The sequence below is a fragment of the Rana temporaria genome, chromosome 3 (genome assembly GCF_905171775.1).
Source record: "Rana temporaria chromosome 3, aRanTem1.1, whole genome shotgun sequence".
Lineage (NCBI taxonomy): Eukaryota > Metazoa > Chordata > Amphibia > Anura > Ranidae > Rana > Rana temporaria.
The window spans coordinates 222,189,228-222,203,989 of NC_053491.1; the positions used below are offsets into that span (position 1 = coordinate 222,189,228).

The 14,762-nt window shown below is 45.0% G+C and overlaps 1 protein-coding gene across 16 annotated transcripts in view; it reads right to left on the bottom strand.

Moving 5' to 3' along the window:
• Positions 1–14,762, bottom strand: part of MYBPC1 (myosin binding protein C1) — a 168,326-nt gene that overhangs the window by 57,768 nt on the left and 95,796 nt on the right. For all 16 annotated transcript variants that reach the window (XM_040344311.1, XM_040344310.1, XM_040344309.1 and 13 more), the window contains 3 exons: positions 7,532–7,638; positions 7,299–7,435; positions 4,242–4,401 (listed from right to left, as the gene is read on the bottom strand). In XM_040344311.1, coding sequence (XP_040200245.1) covers positions 4,242–4,401; positions 7,299–7,435; positions 7,532–7,638 — 404 coding nt within the window. The remainder of the gene's footprint in view (positions 1–4,241; positions 4,402–7,298; positions 7,436–7,531; positions 7,639–14,762) is intronic.

A 14,762-nucleotide genomic window follows, 5' to 3' on the forward strand; every position in this document is an offset into this window, starting at 1 on the left:
TGCACATCAAGTCATTAGATACAGAGCTTAATAATTGAGGCATTACTATAAAAGCTATAACCCATCAGGCTTCCATAATCTCTAAAGCTATTGATGTAATCTAGTGATCAGCTGCCATTCAAGCAAAATCTAACCAGCCCTATTCACCTGATATTAACTGCTCTCAATCTCAAACACTCAGCTTGGCCAAGTATTGGTGTTTATATAAATACAGAGAGATGATGGCTGGAAGAAGCCACTGCCACCACTAATTGACTTTAGGTGGAAGATGAGCATCTACAGTGCCTTGAAAAACTATTCATACCCCTTGAAATTTTCCACATTTTGTCATGTTACAACTAAAATCGTAAATGTATTTTATTGGGATTTTGTGATAGACCAACTCAAAGTGACACATAACTGAAATGGTTTTTAAAATGTTGTTCAAATAAATATGTGAAAAGTGTGGCATGCATTTGTATTCAGCCAGAGTCAATACTTTGTAGAACCATATTTTGCTGCAATTACAGCTGCAAGTCTTTTTGGGGATGTCTCTACCAGCTGTGCACATCTAGAGAGTGAGATTTTTGCCCAGTCTTAATTGCAAAATAGCTCAAGCTCTGTCAGATTGGATGGAGAGCGTCTGTGAACAGAAAGTCTTGCCACAGATTCTCAATTGGATTAAGGTCTGGACTTTGACTGGGCCATTCTAACGCATGAATATACTTTGATCTAAACCATGCCATTGTAGCTCTAGCTGTATGTTTAGGGTTGTTGTCCTGCTGGAAGGTGAACCTCCGCTTCAAGTCTTTTGCAGACTCTAACAGGTTTTCTTCTAAGATTGCCCTGTATTTGGCTCCATCCACCTTCCAATCAACTCTGACCAGCTTTCCTGCCAGTGATGAAGAAAAGCATTCTCACAACATGATGCTGCCACCACCATGTTTCACGGTGGTGATGGCGTGTTCAGGGTGATGTACAGTGTTAGTTTTCCACCACACATTGCGTTTTGCTTTTATGACAAAAAGTTAAATTTTGGTCTCATTTGACCAGAGCACCTTCTTCCACATGTTTGCTGTGTCCGCCACATGGCTTCTCGCAAACTGCAAATGGGACTTCTTATGGCTTTCTTTCAACAATGGCTTTCTTCTTGCCACTCTTCCATAAAGGCCAGATTTGTGGAGTGCACGACTAATATTTGTCCTGAGAACAGATTCTCCCATCTGAGCTGTGGATCTCTGAAGCTCCACCAGAGTTACCATGGACCTCTTGGCTGCCTCTCTGATTAATGCTCTTCTTGCATGGCCTGTTAGTTTAGGTGGGCGGCCATGTCTTGCTAGGTATGCAGTTGTTCCATACTCTTTCCATTTTCAGATAATGGATTGATCAGTGCTCTGTGGGATGTTCAAAGCTGGGGATATATTTTTTTACCCTGTTTTACACTTCTCCACAACCTTATCCCTGACCTAGCCGGTGTGTTCCTTGGCCTTCATGATTCTGTTTGTTCACTCAGGTTTTCTAACAAACCTCTAAGGGCTTCACAGAACATCTGTATTTATACTGAGATTAAATTACACACAGGTGGACTCTATTTACTAATTAGGTGACTTCTGAAGGCAATTTGTTCCACTAGATTTTAGTTAGGGGTATCAGAGTAAAGGGGGCTGAATACAAATTCACGCCACACTTTTTAGATATTTATTTGTAAAAAAAATGTGAAAACCATTTATCATTTTCCTTTTACTTCATAATTATGTGACACTTTAAAAGGGCTGGATTCACGTAGAGCGGCGCATATTTCTGCCGGCGTAGCGCATCTCATATGCGCTACGCCAACGTAACACAGAGAGAACAGTATTCACAAAGCACTCGCTCCCCAACGTTGCGCCGGCGTAAAGTAAACTTGTTGGCGTAAGCCGGCCTAATTCAAAGTAGTTAGCAGGGGGCGTGATACATTTAAATGAACTGTGACCCCATGCAAATGAATGGCCGAACGAACGGCGCATGCGCGCGCATGCTCAGAATCACGTTGAATATACTCCCTAAGATACGACGGCTCAATGCCTACAACGTGAACGTAACCTACGCCCAGCCCTATTCACGTAGTCCTACGTAAACGGCGTAAAATTTGACGGCTGTTCCGTCGTCTATACCTTTGCATGGGATGCGCCTCCTTTAGGTGGATTAACTTTACGCCGGACGTACGCCTTACGTAAACGGCGTATATTACAGCGACGGGCGCAAGTACGTTCGTGAATCGGCGTATCTCAGTCATTTGCATATTCTACACGTAAATCAATGGGAGCGCCCCTTGCGGACAGCGTAAATATGCGCCCAGGATATGACGGCGTAGGGCACTTACGTCGGTCAGAGGAAGCCAAATTTCAGGCGTATCTTGCATTAAGAGTCCAGCGCATAGATACGACTGCGCATCTGTGCATTTACGCGGCGTATATAGAGATACGTCGGCATAAGTGTTACCTGAATCCGGGCCTTTGTGTTCAACTATTACGTAAGATAATAAATTACATTTACGTTTTTGGTTGTAACATGACAAAATGTGGAAAATTTCAAGGGGAAGGAATACATTTTCAAGGCATTGTAAACAGGTTTTTATACTTATCTTTCCACCTTACCCCCCCAACAACAGTTTAGTGGTGGGCATCTCACAAACCCCAAAGACACAAAATGAATGCTCAATCTGGATAAAAATAACTAGATTGAGCAATTGTCATCTCGCGTCCTTGCGGTTGGGTAAAATCCAGAATTTGTTGGTTGCCTCAGACAGTCTTGATTATCATTTCTCATAAGAAAGAGTAAACATCAAGGTTGAAAAACCATGTTTATTTTCTGCTGTTTCGTTTGCGATAAGACAGTACTATGACTGTCTTTTGTTTTTTGAAGCCTTGTCTTCTCCTTCTAAATCAATAGTCTAAACAGGAATGCTCATATTACCCAAATATTCCTGTAATGGACCAATGCTGTATAGACATTGTACTTGCTCAATCTGACTATTTTCTGATGTCTATTAGTGTCTTTAGGGCTATTATTCCTAATGTCTTGGCAATTTTTCCAGAAAAGTTTAAAGCTGAAATACAGGAAGGTGAAAAAAAAACCTATTTAAAGTGATTGTATGGGTTTGTTTTTTAAATAACAAACATGGTATACTTACCTCCACTGTGCAGTTCATTTTGCACAGAGTGGCCCCGATCCTCATCTTCTAGGGTCCCTCGGCTGCTGTCTCGGCTCCTCCCCGCAAGAGCTAACCCACCTCTGGGAAGCGCTCTCCCAAGGGCACGCTCCCATGTGATACACTCGGCCACCATAGCCCGCCCCCGGCACCACCGCGTGCCACGTCATTGATTTGATTTGATTCACTCGATCCGCTCTGCAGACGGATGGAAAAATAGGATTTTCCTTCGTCTGCAGAATCGGACCATAGCAGGGACCGATGACATCAGGTGTCAGTGGATGTTCATCTGCTGACACCCGCTATCCCATAGGGATACATGTATGTCCTTATGTCATTCAAAAACGGATGGATGAAATACGGACCTACTGTCTGTACGTGTGAAAGGGGCCTAAGTTTTATACTCACTTGTCCAAGGTCCTGCCAGACCCTGTGTGCAGTTCAATGGGGAGAGTTTGCAGCGACTAAGCCACACAGCATGGGTAGGGCTGGAGCATGGATAGTATGATTATCCTTTAAGGGAGAAAAGGGTCACCCTGCTGGCTGTGCCTTCAGGCAGAGGTGTATGGGTCACAAAAGTAGCTTGACATAATTGCAATTACTTTGGCAGATAGTAATACAGACAGTATGATCATACATGTGTATTTGAACACTGAAAGTTCAGGTTTAATTTATAGATGCACAATACCGTTTTTCCTAATATTCTGGTTGACTGCTGATTACATTTCATAACTCATTTAGATGGGGTTCACAGTGGGATTAAAAAACACTTAAAAGGTAAAAAAAAAATACATATAAATATACTCTAATGTTTTTAACTTAAGAATGTATTCTGTATCTGTCATTTAACTTGGAGTTGAAAACTAAAAATGCAATTATTCTATTGGCTATAAGGGCAGAATCACATACCTGCCGCCTTGACCACTTCCAAATGTGTAATAATCTTCCCCTACTTTGCACAGAAATTTGCAAGTAAATTACATTTTGTTGTATATTATTAACTAACCGTGGGAAAAGATCTGATTGGTAGGTACGGTATTGCTAAAACAATGGAAATATTATTCTCACTTACCAACAACCTTTATTTTGATGTGAGCTACAGCTTCACCTGCTTCATTCTTTACCATCATCCTGTATGTCCCAGTATCTTCCTTCTCAGCACAGTCAATGACTAGAAGTCCATGATCAGGAAATGACTCTGCCCTTATACGACCGCTCAGATCCGTGATCCACTAAAGGTTACAAAGAACATTGGAAAAGAACTCTTAAAACCCAAATCCAGGGAATTTTTCCTCTAAGCTTCCTCTCTCCATGTCAATGGAACTATAAGTGAGAGGGAATTTTGCAATGAGGACAGGGACAGTAACAAAACCCTGACCAGGTTTTATCCCTTCTTTACTATCTAAACACAAGAAAAAAAAATGCTTTTGCTGTAGATAGACTTAAAGCGGAGGTTCACCCAAAAATCCACTTTTTGACATTAGCTGTAGCATACTGCTAACATCTGCAGTATGCTGTTTTTTTGTTTTTTTTTCTTGTACTTATCGTTATATGAGCCCTTGTTTTCCGGCTCCGAGCGGGGAATCCTGTGGGGAATGGGCGTTTCTAAGCGAAGAGGAGTTGATTGACGGCTGCTAAGGCGTGTCTTGGCCTCTGTTTAATCTTCAACTGGCATGATGCTGCACATGTGATGAGTTATGACACCAGCCATTGGATGGTTTGACAGTTTGGTTGAGAGCACAACCAATGTGACAGTTAGCATCCCCGGCATGCCAGGAATGTAACTGCTTTTTCAAACTGTTAAATTGATGGGTTTACTTCCGCTTTAAGGATGCTTGGAAAGTTCATTTTGAGTGTGAACCTCCGCTTTAAATTGACAATACTTTATCATTGTATATTATTATTTTTTTTAAACTTTTTTTTATAATTTGTATTACAATCTAAATTTTTCAGAGAAGCCAGATTTCAGCTTATAAATGATTTGTAGCATTTGCATTTTACTCATTTTCTTTCTTGTCAAATCTATCAGTCTACTGAAGCAGGTCTTACACTGCTCAAAATCTGGCCTCTTCCTGCAGAAATGTGATCTTCTCCACATTTTATGGCCCTGCCGACACTGTTCTGTTCAACAAAAGTTGATTGTTCGAATTTAGACAGGATCCAATTAGCCTACCAGCATGTCTTTGAGGTGTGGGAGGAAACCAGTGCAGCACCCTTTAATTTAGGTAGGTGTTAGAAGTAGGATTTTTTGTGAGTGCAGGTAAATGTAATCAGGCCTAGCAGAAAACTAGGCCTGTTTATGTTGATCTGTGTGGGCTGGGAGTAGCCAAGAGTAGCAGCAGGTGACTCACATGCATCATCATTTCTTTGTCACCTCCCTCTGGCTTCTAGAGGATTCTAGAAGAGAGGTGGTGAAGAGGAGTGGAGTGGCATGGGGTGTCTCAGGGAGCCCCGGCCAATCCCCAACTAGGACTGGCAGGGGGCAGGCCTCCTTGAAATACCCAGGGTGAGCCCTGCTGGGGAGGAGTTGTTAGGTGGAAGAAGCTGGAGATGAAGCACTAGGTTGTCAAGGCCTTTGAGGCCTGAGGGTTTGGATTCAGGACAGATGCCTTCTTCACAAGCAAAAAGGATCTGGACAGGAGGCACAATGTGGAACCAGAGAGGAGCAAGTGTTGCTGGGCAAGTCTTCAGAAGGGATCCCCCGGTTTCAGCCAGGAGGCTGGTGAGTGACAGGCACATTTGGGAGAGCTGGGGACGCATGTCAGAGTGGACTGGGAGTGTGCAGTTTGAGATGGATGTAGAGCCAGCAGGAAGGACTGTGATGTCATGGGCAGTGGAATTGGGCAGCTGCAGCTGGGAGGGCTGGCAGGGTCTGAAGAGGATTCACTGGGAGCAGTAGTCCACCATAGGACAGCTAGTCCTAAAGATTTTTCTTCCACTATTTGTAGCTTCACTAAAGGGGCCTGCGGTTGATAAGGTCTGACTGTGTCATTGTTGGGCCTAACTATATGCTAGCTGTGCCTGGAACCAAGTATTATACAGGAGAGAGGGAGTAACAGTCTGCAAATAAGCGTGTTGGAGAAGGCTGGAACTTTAGAAGAGTAAATAGAGGTTCCAATTGTTCATCTTATTGATTTCTTCATTGATTTCTGGGCGTCCCATAATCCCTTTCCCATCCAAGTTCTAATCCCCTCAATAAATCAACAAAAACGAACCACAGGACTGTCTCAAGTGTGTCTGAGGTGGGAATGCATGGCTGGGCAGAGGTGACAGATGGGACCACTGAGTACCCAAAGGAAAGCCACGCAGGCACAGGGAGAACATGCAAACTCCAGGCAGGTAGTATCATGGTTAGGATTTGAACCGGCACCCCTAGTGCTGCTAGGTAGAAATGCTAACCACTTAGCCATTGTGGTGCCCACAGTACAGAGGGGTTGATTTTCCAAAACTGAAGAGTGCAAAATCTGGTGCAGCTCTGCATAGAATGCAGTCAGCTTCCAGGTTTAATTGTCAAAGCCTAATTGAACAAGCTGAAGTTAGAAGCTGATTGGCTACCATGCACAGCTACACCAGATTTTGCACTCTCCGGTTTTAGTAAATCAAACCCAGTGCCTAAGTGTTTTTTGTTTTTTTTTATTTCAAATTAATCTGTTTGTATATAACGTTGTCATTTATATCCTAATAAAGGAGCAGCTCTCTGTTCTAAACATGCTGGTGGGAGATAATAATGTATTTATTTTTTATTTTTAATCAGCTGCTAGAGTGCGGCTCCCTGTATCACTAAAGGCTTCCACAGTGGCAACTGCAAGTGGTACACAGCAAAGTTCAACAGCTAAGCTTTACTGCTGAACTGAGCTCCTTTAGGACATTTGTGGGTTCAAATGGAGTAGGTGTACAGTGTAATGTAATTAGTGTGTTAATATGCAAGCATGGTACTTCTTATATATACATTTACTGCTGAAATATACATAAGTGTTATTCTGTCATTTTTCAAGGTCAGCAGCACTATCTTATGTGTAATGAGGTAGACATTATAAAGTATGCTCCCAAATGTGCCTTCCATACAGTTTTTTTTTAGATCACCTCCCATATTGTCAGTAAACAGTTTAAACAACGTCTTAATGAGTACCTTATCTCCTCTACTCCAGATAATTTTAGGCGCGGGTTCACCAGTAACTGGAACCTCAAGCCGCAGCTTTGTTCCTGCTACGACTACCACAGTATTATCCGGGTAATTAAGACAGTCAAAATGGATCCTTGGGGGATCTACAAAGGAAATTCACAATTTATTTTGCTTATTAGCTTAGAAATCATTTAACACAGTAATAATTTTATTTTATTGTTAAAGTGGAAAATACATACCAATGACATGAACGTTGCCTGGAATATTAATAAGGTAAAGATCGGGAACAAATACATAGTCGCCTCCATCTTCCACCAGTGCATTTGCTATTTCTAATCTGTGATTCCTAAAAAAAAATAATCCTTGCATTAGAACCTTAGTTTAAATAGTTTATTTTTTACGGGAGCTGCGGTGGCTCAACGCGATTGGCACTGCGCTGACAAGCCATTCACCTCTGCAGCTAGAGGTTCGGATCCCGGTCTCGGCTTCATGTGAATTGAGTTTGGTGGTCTCAGCCCGGCTCCCGGTGGGTGTGCTATGCAAGGTAAGCCTGTGCTTAGTACGCCCACCCCCCTCCCACAAAAACCACCACACCTACACACGCACTCTAAATTGGGTTAACACATGCACTTTGACCACGCAGTCTCTAAAGAGAGGTGAAGGACTAATGGGGCTGGTTGAGCGGGCTAATCCTCTCACTCCCTTATAGGGAGTCCCTCTGCCCCGTTGGGCTTCAAAGCGGAGCAGGTAGGGCGGGCTGTGTGGGAGGACCCCCTCACGCACCTGCCATTGCCACCCGGGGCATGGAGAAAGGTGGCAGATTGCCTCTGGGGGAGGCCTGCCTACTCCCAACTCCTGCAGTCCGGCTCCTCTCTCGAGTACATGCACAAAAATACACTTAAAAAAAAAAAAAAAAAAAAAAAAAATAGTTTATTTGGCTTGAAGTATATAATAACAAAGCTCTAGTTTTAGGTCACTTAACTTATTATATCAATTGAACAGTAAGTGTAGGTGGATTGCCAATAAATTCATGCACCACATCCCATATGTTATAATAAGAAAACCAAAAAATATTTGGGACTTTTAAGGTGCTACTACAACACAAGAACAATACAATAAAAATCCATAATTTATTTTAACCTCCTTAGCGGTATTTCGGAGTGTGATTCGGGGTGAAATTTCAGTACCTTTAGCGGTACCAGTACCATTCATTATCATTAGTTGGACTTTGTGCAGTCCCATGTTTCAAAATGTATCATACCCGTGATGTTTACTGAAGCAATATGACTAGTAATATTGCACCCTTGTTTGGACAAAAAAAAAACGTCAGTGTTTTTGATTTGATTATATTATTGACTAAAATTTCTTAAATAAAATGTATTATTATTATTATTATAATATTACTGGTATTTGTTATTATTTATAGTTATTTATTATATTATAATTTATGATTTTGTGTTTCAAACTTTATCATACTTTGTGTCCGCTCGAAAACGGTCGGGTGGACAAATGTCCACTGGAAACCTGTCCGGTCGGCCGTACACACGACCGAACATGCTGAAACTGGTCAGCGGACCAGTTTCAGCAGACATGTTCGGTCGTCTGTACAAGGCCTTAGAATTACAGGCCCAGTGGCGTATCTAGGGTATGGCAGATATGGAAAGTGCCATGGGCGCCATCTGAAGGGGGCGCTCGTGAGTGGCTGGGCAGCAAGGCACTTACCAGGGCATACTTGCCAACAGTCACAATTTTGCTGGGACATTCCCAGGTTATGGCTGTCCTGGATAGTTTCCCGAAAAAAAATTTTTTGTCCTAGGCAGGGATGGACCAGACTGAGTTGTGATATCCCCCCCCACTTAAAAAAAGATGAACCGCTCCGCCGCCCACACAGAATGCTGAGAGGGATGTATCAGCCAGCTACAGAGATAGCAGGGGCTACACCGTGTCCTAGCAATCAGTGTCTGTGGTACAGAAGGCCCCGCCCTCACAGGTGTCAGCTGACTGCAGTCACATGACAAGAGATATGGCAGCCATCCAGGTTTACTTCCTCTTTAAACTTTCTGGAATACACATATTGCTATTGTGGTGTAGGATCTGGGCCCGCTGTCCTTGCATCCTTCTTTCTTTCTCTCTTTCATCTCAGACTCTAACAACACCCCCTTTAGGTTATCTAAAAGACAGGTTTCAAATGTTTTGACAGGGGCGCAGTTTCATTGCTTGCCATAGGCACCATTTTTACTAGATACGCTTTTGTACAGGCCTACAATATAAAACGCCAAATTTCCATGCAAAACAATTGTACCACTTTCAGCATCAAAAATCTGACATAATCATACCTTCAGGGAGGTTAAGCATCATTTAAAATGTTAATATAATGTATATCAAAAGATAGACAAAAAATACACATATTTTTACACTTAAAAAGTCATCTCATCTAATTTCATCTCTGTCACGCAGAAATTAGATGAGGCGACGTTTTAAGTGTAAAAATATGTGTATTTTTTGTCTATCTGTTGATATACACTATATTAACATTTTAAATGATGCTTAAAATAAATGATGGATTTTTATTGTATTGAGTTGTTCTTGTGATGTAGTAGCACCTTAAAAGTCCCTAATATCTCTTTTCTTATTATATCAATTTCTTGAGTTTTACTCTTTCAATACATTTTTAACCTTGAATCATCTTTCAATCATCAGATCAATTTATACAGTTGTATCGCACAGCTAACAGCATAAAACTCAATCAGTGTATGGGCAACATACATTTTTTTTTTAAGAAAGCATTAGGAATAATGGTCTTTTTGTACAAATGTAATTGTAGTTGAGTTCACTACAAAAGGTTTATGATTTTTTAGTGCAAAGTATATAATGATACTAAGGCAGGGACTTTCTTGCACAGTAAAGAACACTAGGGTTGATTAACTAAAAGCAAATTGACTGTGCACTTTGCCTTTTGTGGACCAGACACCGACACAAATAGTGAGTCAGACCTCCGAAACTGAGCCGTAGCAGACAGGTACACCCGCAAAGCATGTACCACGTCTAAAGTATGTAGCGCAATCTAGGACACGGCCGAAGACACAAGGATGGAAGTACAATGTCCTTGTTAAGGTGGAAGGCCAAAACCTAGGGGCAGCACAGTGGTGTAGTGAGTAGCACTCTCGCCTAGCAGCAAAAGGGTCGCTGGTTCGAATCCCGACCACGACACCATCTGCCTGGCGTTTGCATGTTCTCCCTGTGCCTATGTGGGTTTCCTCCGGGTGCTCCGGTTTCCTCCTACACTCCAAAGACATGCTGGTAGGTAAATTGGATTTTGTCCAAATTGGCCCATTATATATATATATATATATATATATATATATATATATATATATATATGTATATCTGTGTGTATGACTGTGTGTCCCAAGCGTGTTGTGATCCTACGGGGTAAAATGACCGCACCAGCCAAGCAGACACTGGCTGGAAAAAGCGCCTAGAGGCGATTCAGTTCGCATGTGTAGCGCTATACAAGTCATTCATTCATTCATTCAACCACTTTCGGAAGAAAGGAAGGTTGTGGGCGCAACACCGCCTTATCCCTATGGAGTACCAAGTATGGCGACTTGCAAGACAAGGCTGCCAATTCAGAAACACGTCTGACAGACGTAATTGCCACTAAAAAGTTCACCTTTTGAGAGTGTCAAGAGAGGAATATCTCTGGTGTTTTCAAAGGGAGGTTCCTGGAGAACCGAGAGCACCAGATTCAAATCCCATGGAGGAAGAGGTGGTCTAATAGGGGGAAGGCACAAAGGCACGCACCAGAGAATGGGCCGCCAAAGGCCGTTGAAAGAAGACAGCCAAGGCTGAAATGTGTCCCTTAATGGTGTTTAAGGCAAGTTTCTGATCCACTCCACGCCGGGGCCAATCTGGAGCGATTAGAATTATCGGGATCCCTTAGGCCTCCACTCTGCGGAGCAGACAAGGAAGCAACTTCAATGGGGGAAAGGCATAAATTAGCAGATACTGATCCCACGGGGCCACTAACGCGCCTGACGTGTCTGCCCAGGGATCTCTGGACCTGGCCACAAACTTTGACGCCTTGCAGTTGAGGCGAGGGGCCAGAAGATCCACGTCCAGTGTGCCCAACCTCCTGCAAAGGAGTTAAAACACCTCTGGGTGCAATGACCATTCCCCCTGGTCCAGCATTTGGCGACTAAGGTAGTCTGCCTGCCAGTTTTCTATGCCCGGAATGTAGACGGCCGACAGAGCCAGCACGCTTGTTTCCGCCCACCACAGGATGTGAGCGACCCCTGACGCTGTAGCTGAGCTCCGTGTTCCCCCTGATGGTTGACATAAGCCACCGCCGTGGTGTTGTCCAACTGGATCCGAATTGGGCGACCTTGCAACCACCTCGACCACGAGGAGAGACATAACCTGATCGCCTGAAGTTCTAGGACATTGATCAGCAAACGGGATTCCATTAGAGTCCAGCGACCCTGGGCCGACTGGACCCCCCAGATGCCCCCCCAACCTGGCGTCTGTCGTAATCACCGTCCACCGGAAGGGAAGGAACGACTTCCCGGACCGAAGAGCCGGGAATCTCAGCCACCAATTCAGAGAGATTCTGCCTAGGTGGCCTACCTGAATCTGGCGATTCAGAGACAATGGAGATTTGTTCTATTTGGACAGGATCTCCTTCTGCAATACTCGAGTGTGGAATTGAGCATACGGTACTGCCTCGAAGGAGGCTACCATCAGGCCCAGGACTCGCATGCAAAAACGGAGAGACATCCATTTTCGGGATTGCCAACAGCTTCACCGCAGACTGAAGAGTTTGCAATTTTTCCAAGGGAAGAAAGACTCTCGCCTCTGTGGAGTCCAGAATCAACCCGAGGTATTCCAAATGCTGAGTCGGTACCAGGACCGACTTCTGGATGTTTAACATCCACCCGAATTCTCAGAGGGTCTGGCTGGCAATAGACACATCCACCTCTAATTCTGAGCCAGAAGCTGTTTTCACAAGAAGATCGTCTAAGTAGCCCACGATGGCAATGCCCCACTGTCTTAGCAAAGCTAGAATCGGTGCGAGCACCTTGGTGAATACTCTTGGTGCTGACGCTAGGCCAAAGAGAAGAGCCACAAACTGATAGTGGTCTTCTCCTATTGCAAAGTGCAGAAACCTCTGGTGACTTGCGCAAATTGGGACATGCAAGTATGTCCAGAAAGTCCCCCAAGTGGAGAGTAGCCACCACCGAGCGAATGGATTCCATCGGAACTTTCGTACTCCCACAAAGGCATTTAGGGCTTTGAGGTCCAAGATTGGACAGACACCGTCCTTCTTCGGGACCACAAACAGATTCAAATAAAATCCCTGAAACCTCTCGTCCTGCGGAACAGGTAAAATTACCCTGCAACTTAGCAAGTCTTGCACTGCCCCCAATAGGGCAGATTGACAAGCCGGAAGGAGAGGGAGATTTGAGGGAAAGAATCTGTTTGGCAGACAGGAAAGAAACTCGATCTTGTACCCCGAAGAGACCACCTCGCAGACTCACTGGTCGGAGAGCAGGGAGGTCCACCGAGCTGTGAACCTGCAAAGCCGTCCCCCCACCCATGGGTCGGGTGGGGGCAAAAATTCATGCTGTGGCGGGTTTGGATGCCGGTTTGTTCGGCTTACGCACCCAGGGACGTTTCTGTCCCCCAGCTGAGCCTTTGTCAGCCTGGGAGGGTCTACCCACAGGCCCTGACTGATGAAAATATAGATTCTGCGTGGGAAAGGAAGGACCCAGCTTACGGCGTGGCTCCTTCCCCTTGGTGGACTGAGGGAGGAGAGTGCTCTTACCTCCAGTGACATCCTTAATAATGTCGTCCAGCGAGGTACCAAAAAGTCTCCCACCTTTGAAGGGTAAATCTGCCAAGGCTTTTTTGGATGCTTGGTCATCAGACCAGCATTTCAGCCAAATCAGGCGGCACAACACCACCGCAGAAACAGGATATCAAGGGGGCTGCATTCAGGGTAGCATCACAGACATATACAAGGCCCTGGACCAACTGGTTGGCCAGCCTAACATATTCAGGAGGGAGCTCATGCTCCTCCACAGTCTGGTGCAAAACCTTTGCCCATTCAGTGAGTGTCTGAGACACCAAAGTTGCAGCAAAAATAGGCCGCAATGCAGACCATAGCATGGTAAACATGGAGCGGGTCACCGCCTCGGACCTCCTATCAGTATGGTCCTTGAAAGCAGGGGTCCCTTCTACAGGGAGAGTGGTTACCCTATTTAACCGAGCAACCGGGGGGGTCAACCACCTGAGGTTAAGCCCATTTTTTTCAAAAGGCTGTCCTCAAAAGGGTAACAAGCCGCCAGGCGCTGAGGGACCACAAAGGACTTCTGCAGCTTTTCCCATTCCTTATCAATAAACTTGTCAAAGAAGGATACATAAGGAAAAACTTTTACAGAGCGGTCCGACTTGTGCGACCCAAAAGAGACTAGGCCTTCAGTGGATGCCTCTGCTGCACCTTTCAGCTTAAGGGAGTCCCTCACAGCATTGTTAAACGCACTAACAAGTGCCCTGTCCTGCACTGACCCAGGATAGGGGTCTTCCTCAATAGGAAGGTCCTGGTCCGCATCCTCTGACAACCCAGAACCGGGGTCCTGCGCTGCAGCCAGGCCTGGGTCTGAGTCAGAGCATTCCCCAGGAGATGGCTGTGCGCCGTTCAGAAAGCCAGCACTAGAGGCCAAAACCCACACAAAATGGCCGCCAGATGCTTCAGAGATAAAAGGGCGTGACCACAAGAAAATGGCCGCCCGCAATAACAACCTGCGCCACAGTGCGGCCACGACAAAATGGCCTCCAATGGGAAATTCAATGTAATCAGCAGGCATGCTAAAAATGACGCCGGCGCCGCCAAAATGGCGACTAAACGACGCGATGTGGATGAAAAGGCTGAATAGGGGCCTCCCTGAGGCAGAGCACACCCCCACAGAAAAAAAAGGGTCCAGACACCCCACAGTCCCCCATTGGGAAATGGAGCCCCCCACAGGTCCACCCCGGTATCAGCAAGGTCTGTAGAGCAGCAGAGGGAAATGTGACAGAGAGCAGGGAAAGGGAGGATAGGAGAACCCCCTAACCCCAGGAATGCCCAGCCGTTCCGACCCGCCGAGGCAGGAGGGACTGTGCTTACCCGTCCATGCGAGGACCCGCTGGCCATTCCTGACAGGCATACAACCGCGTTGGAGTAGCTGTCGGCACAAGCCACTGTGAGTGAGACAACAAAACAGTCCAGTCATGTGTGGACCCTGGAGCAAAAAAGCCCGCCGGCCATCCCAGGAGTCATGGGGTATGTCGTGGCCGACCCAGCGCTTAGCTAAGGTCTACTCACGCTGGGAGACTACAAGGATCTATATATCCAGCCTGTCACCCAGCCGGCAGTTGATAGAAGAATCTCAAATAAAATAAAATAAAAAATGTCTTCAGGGCGCTGGGCCC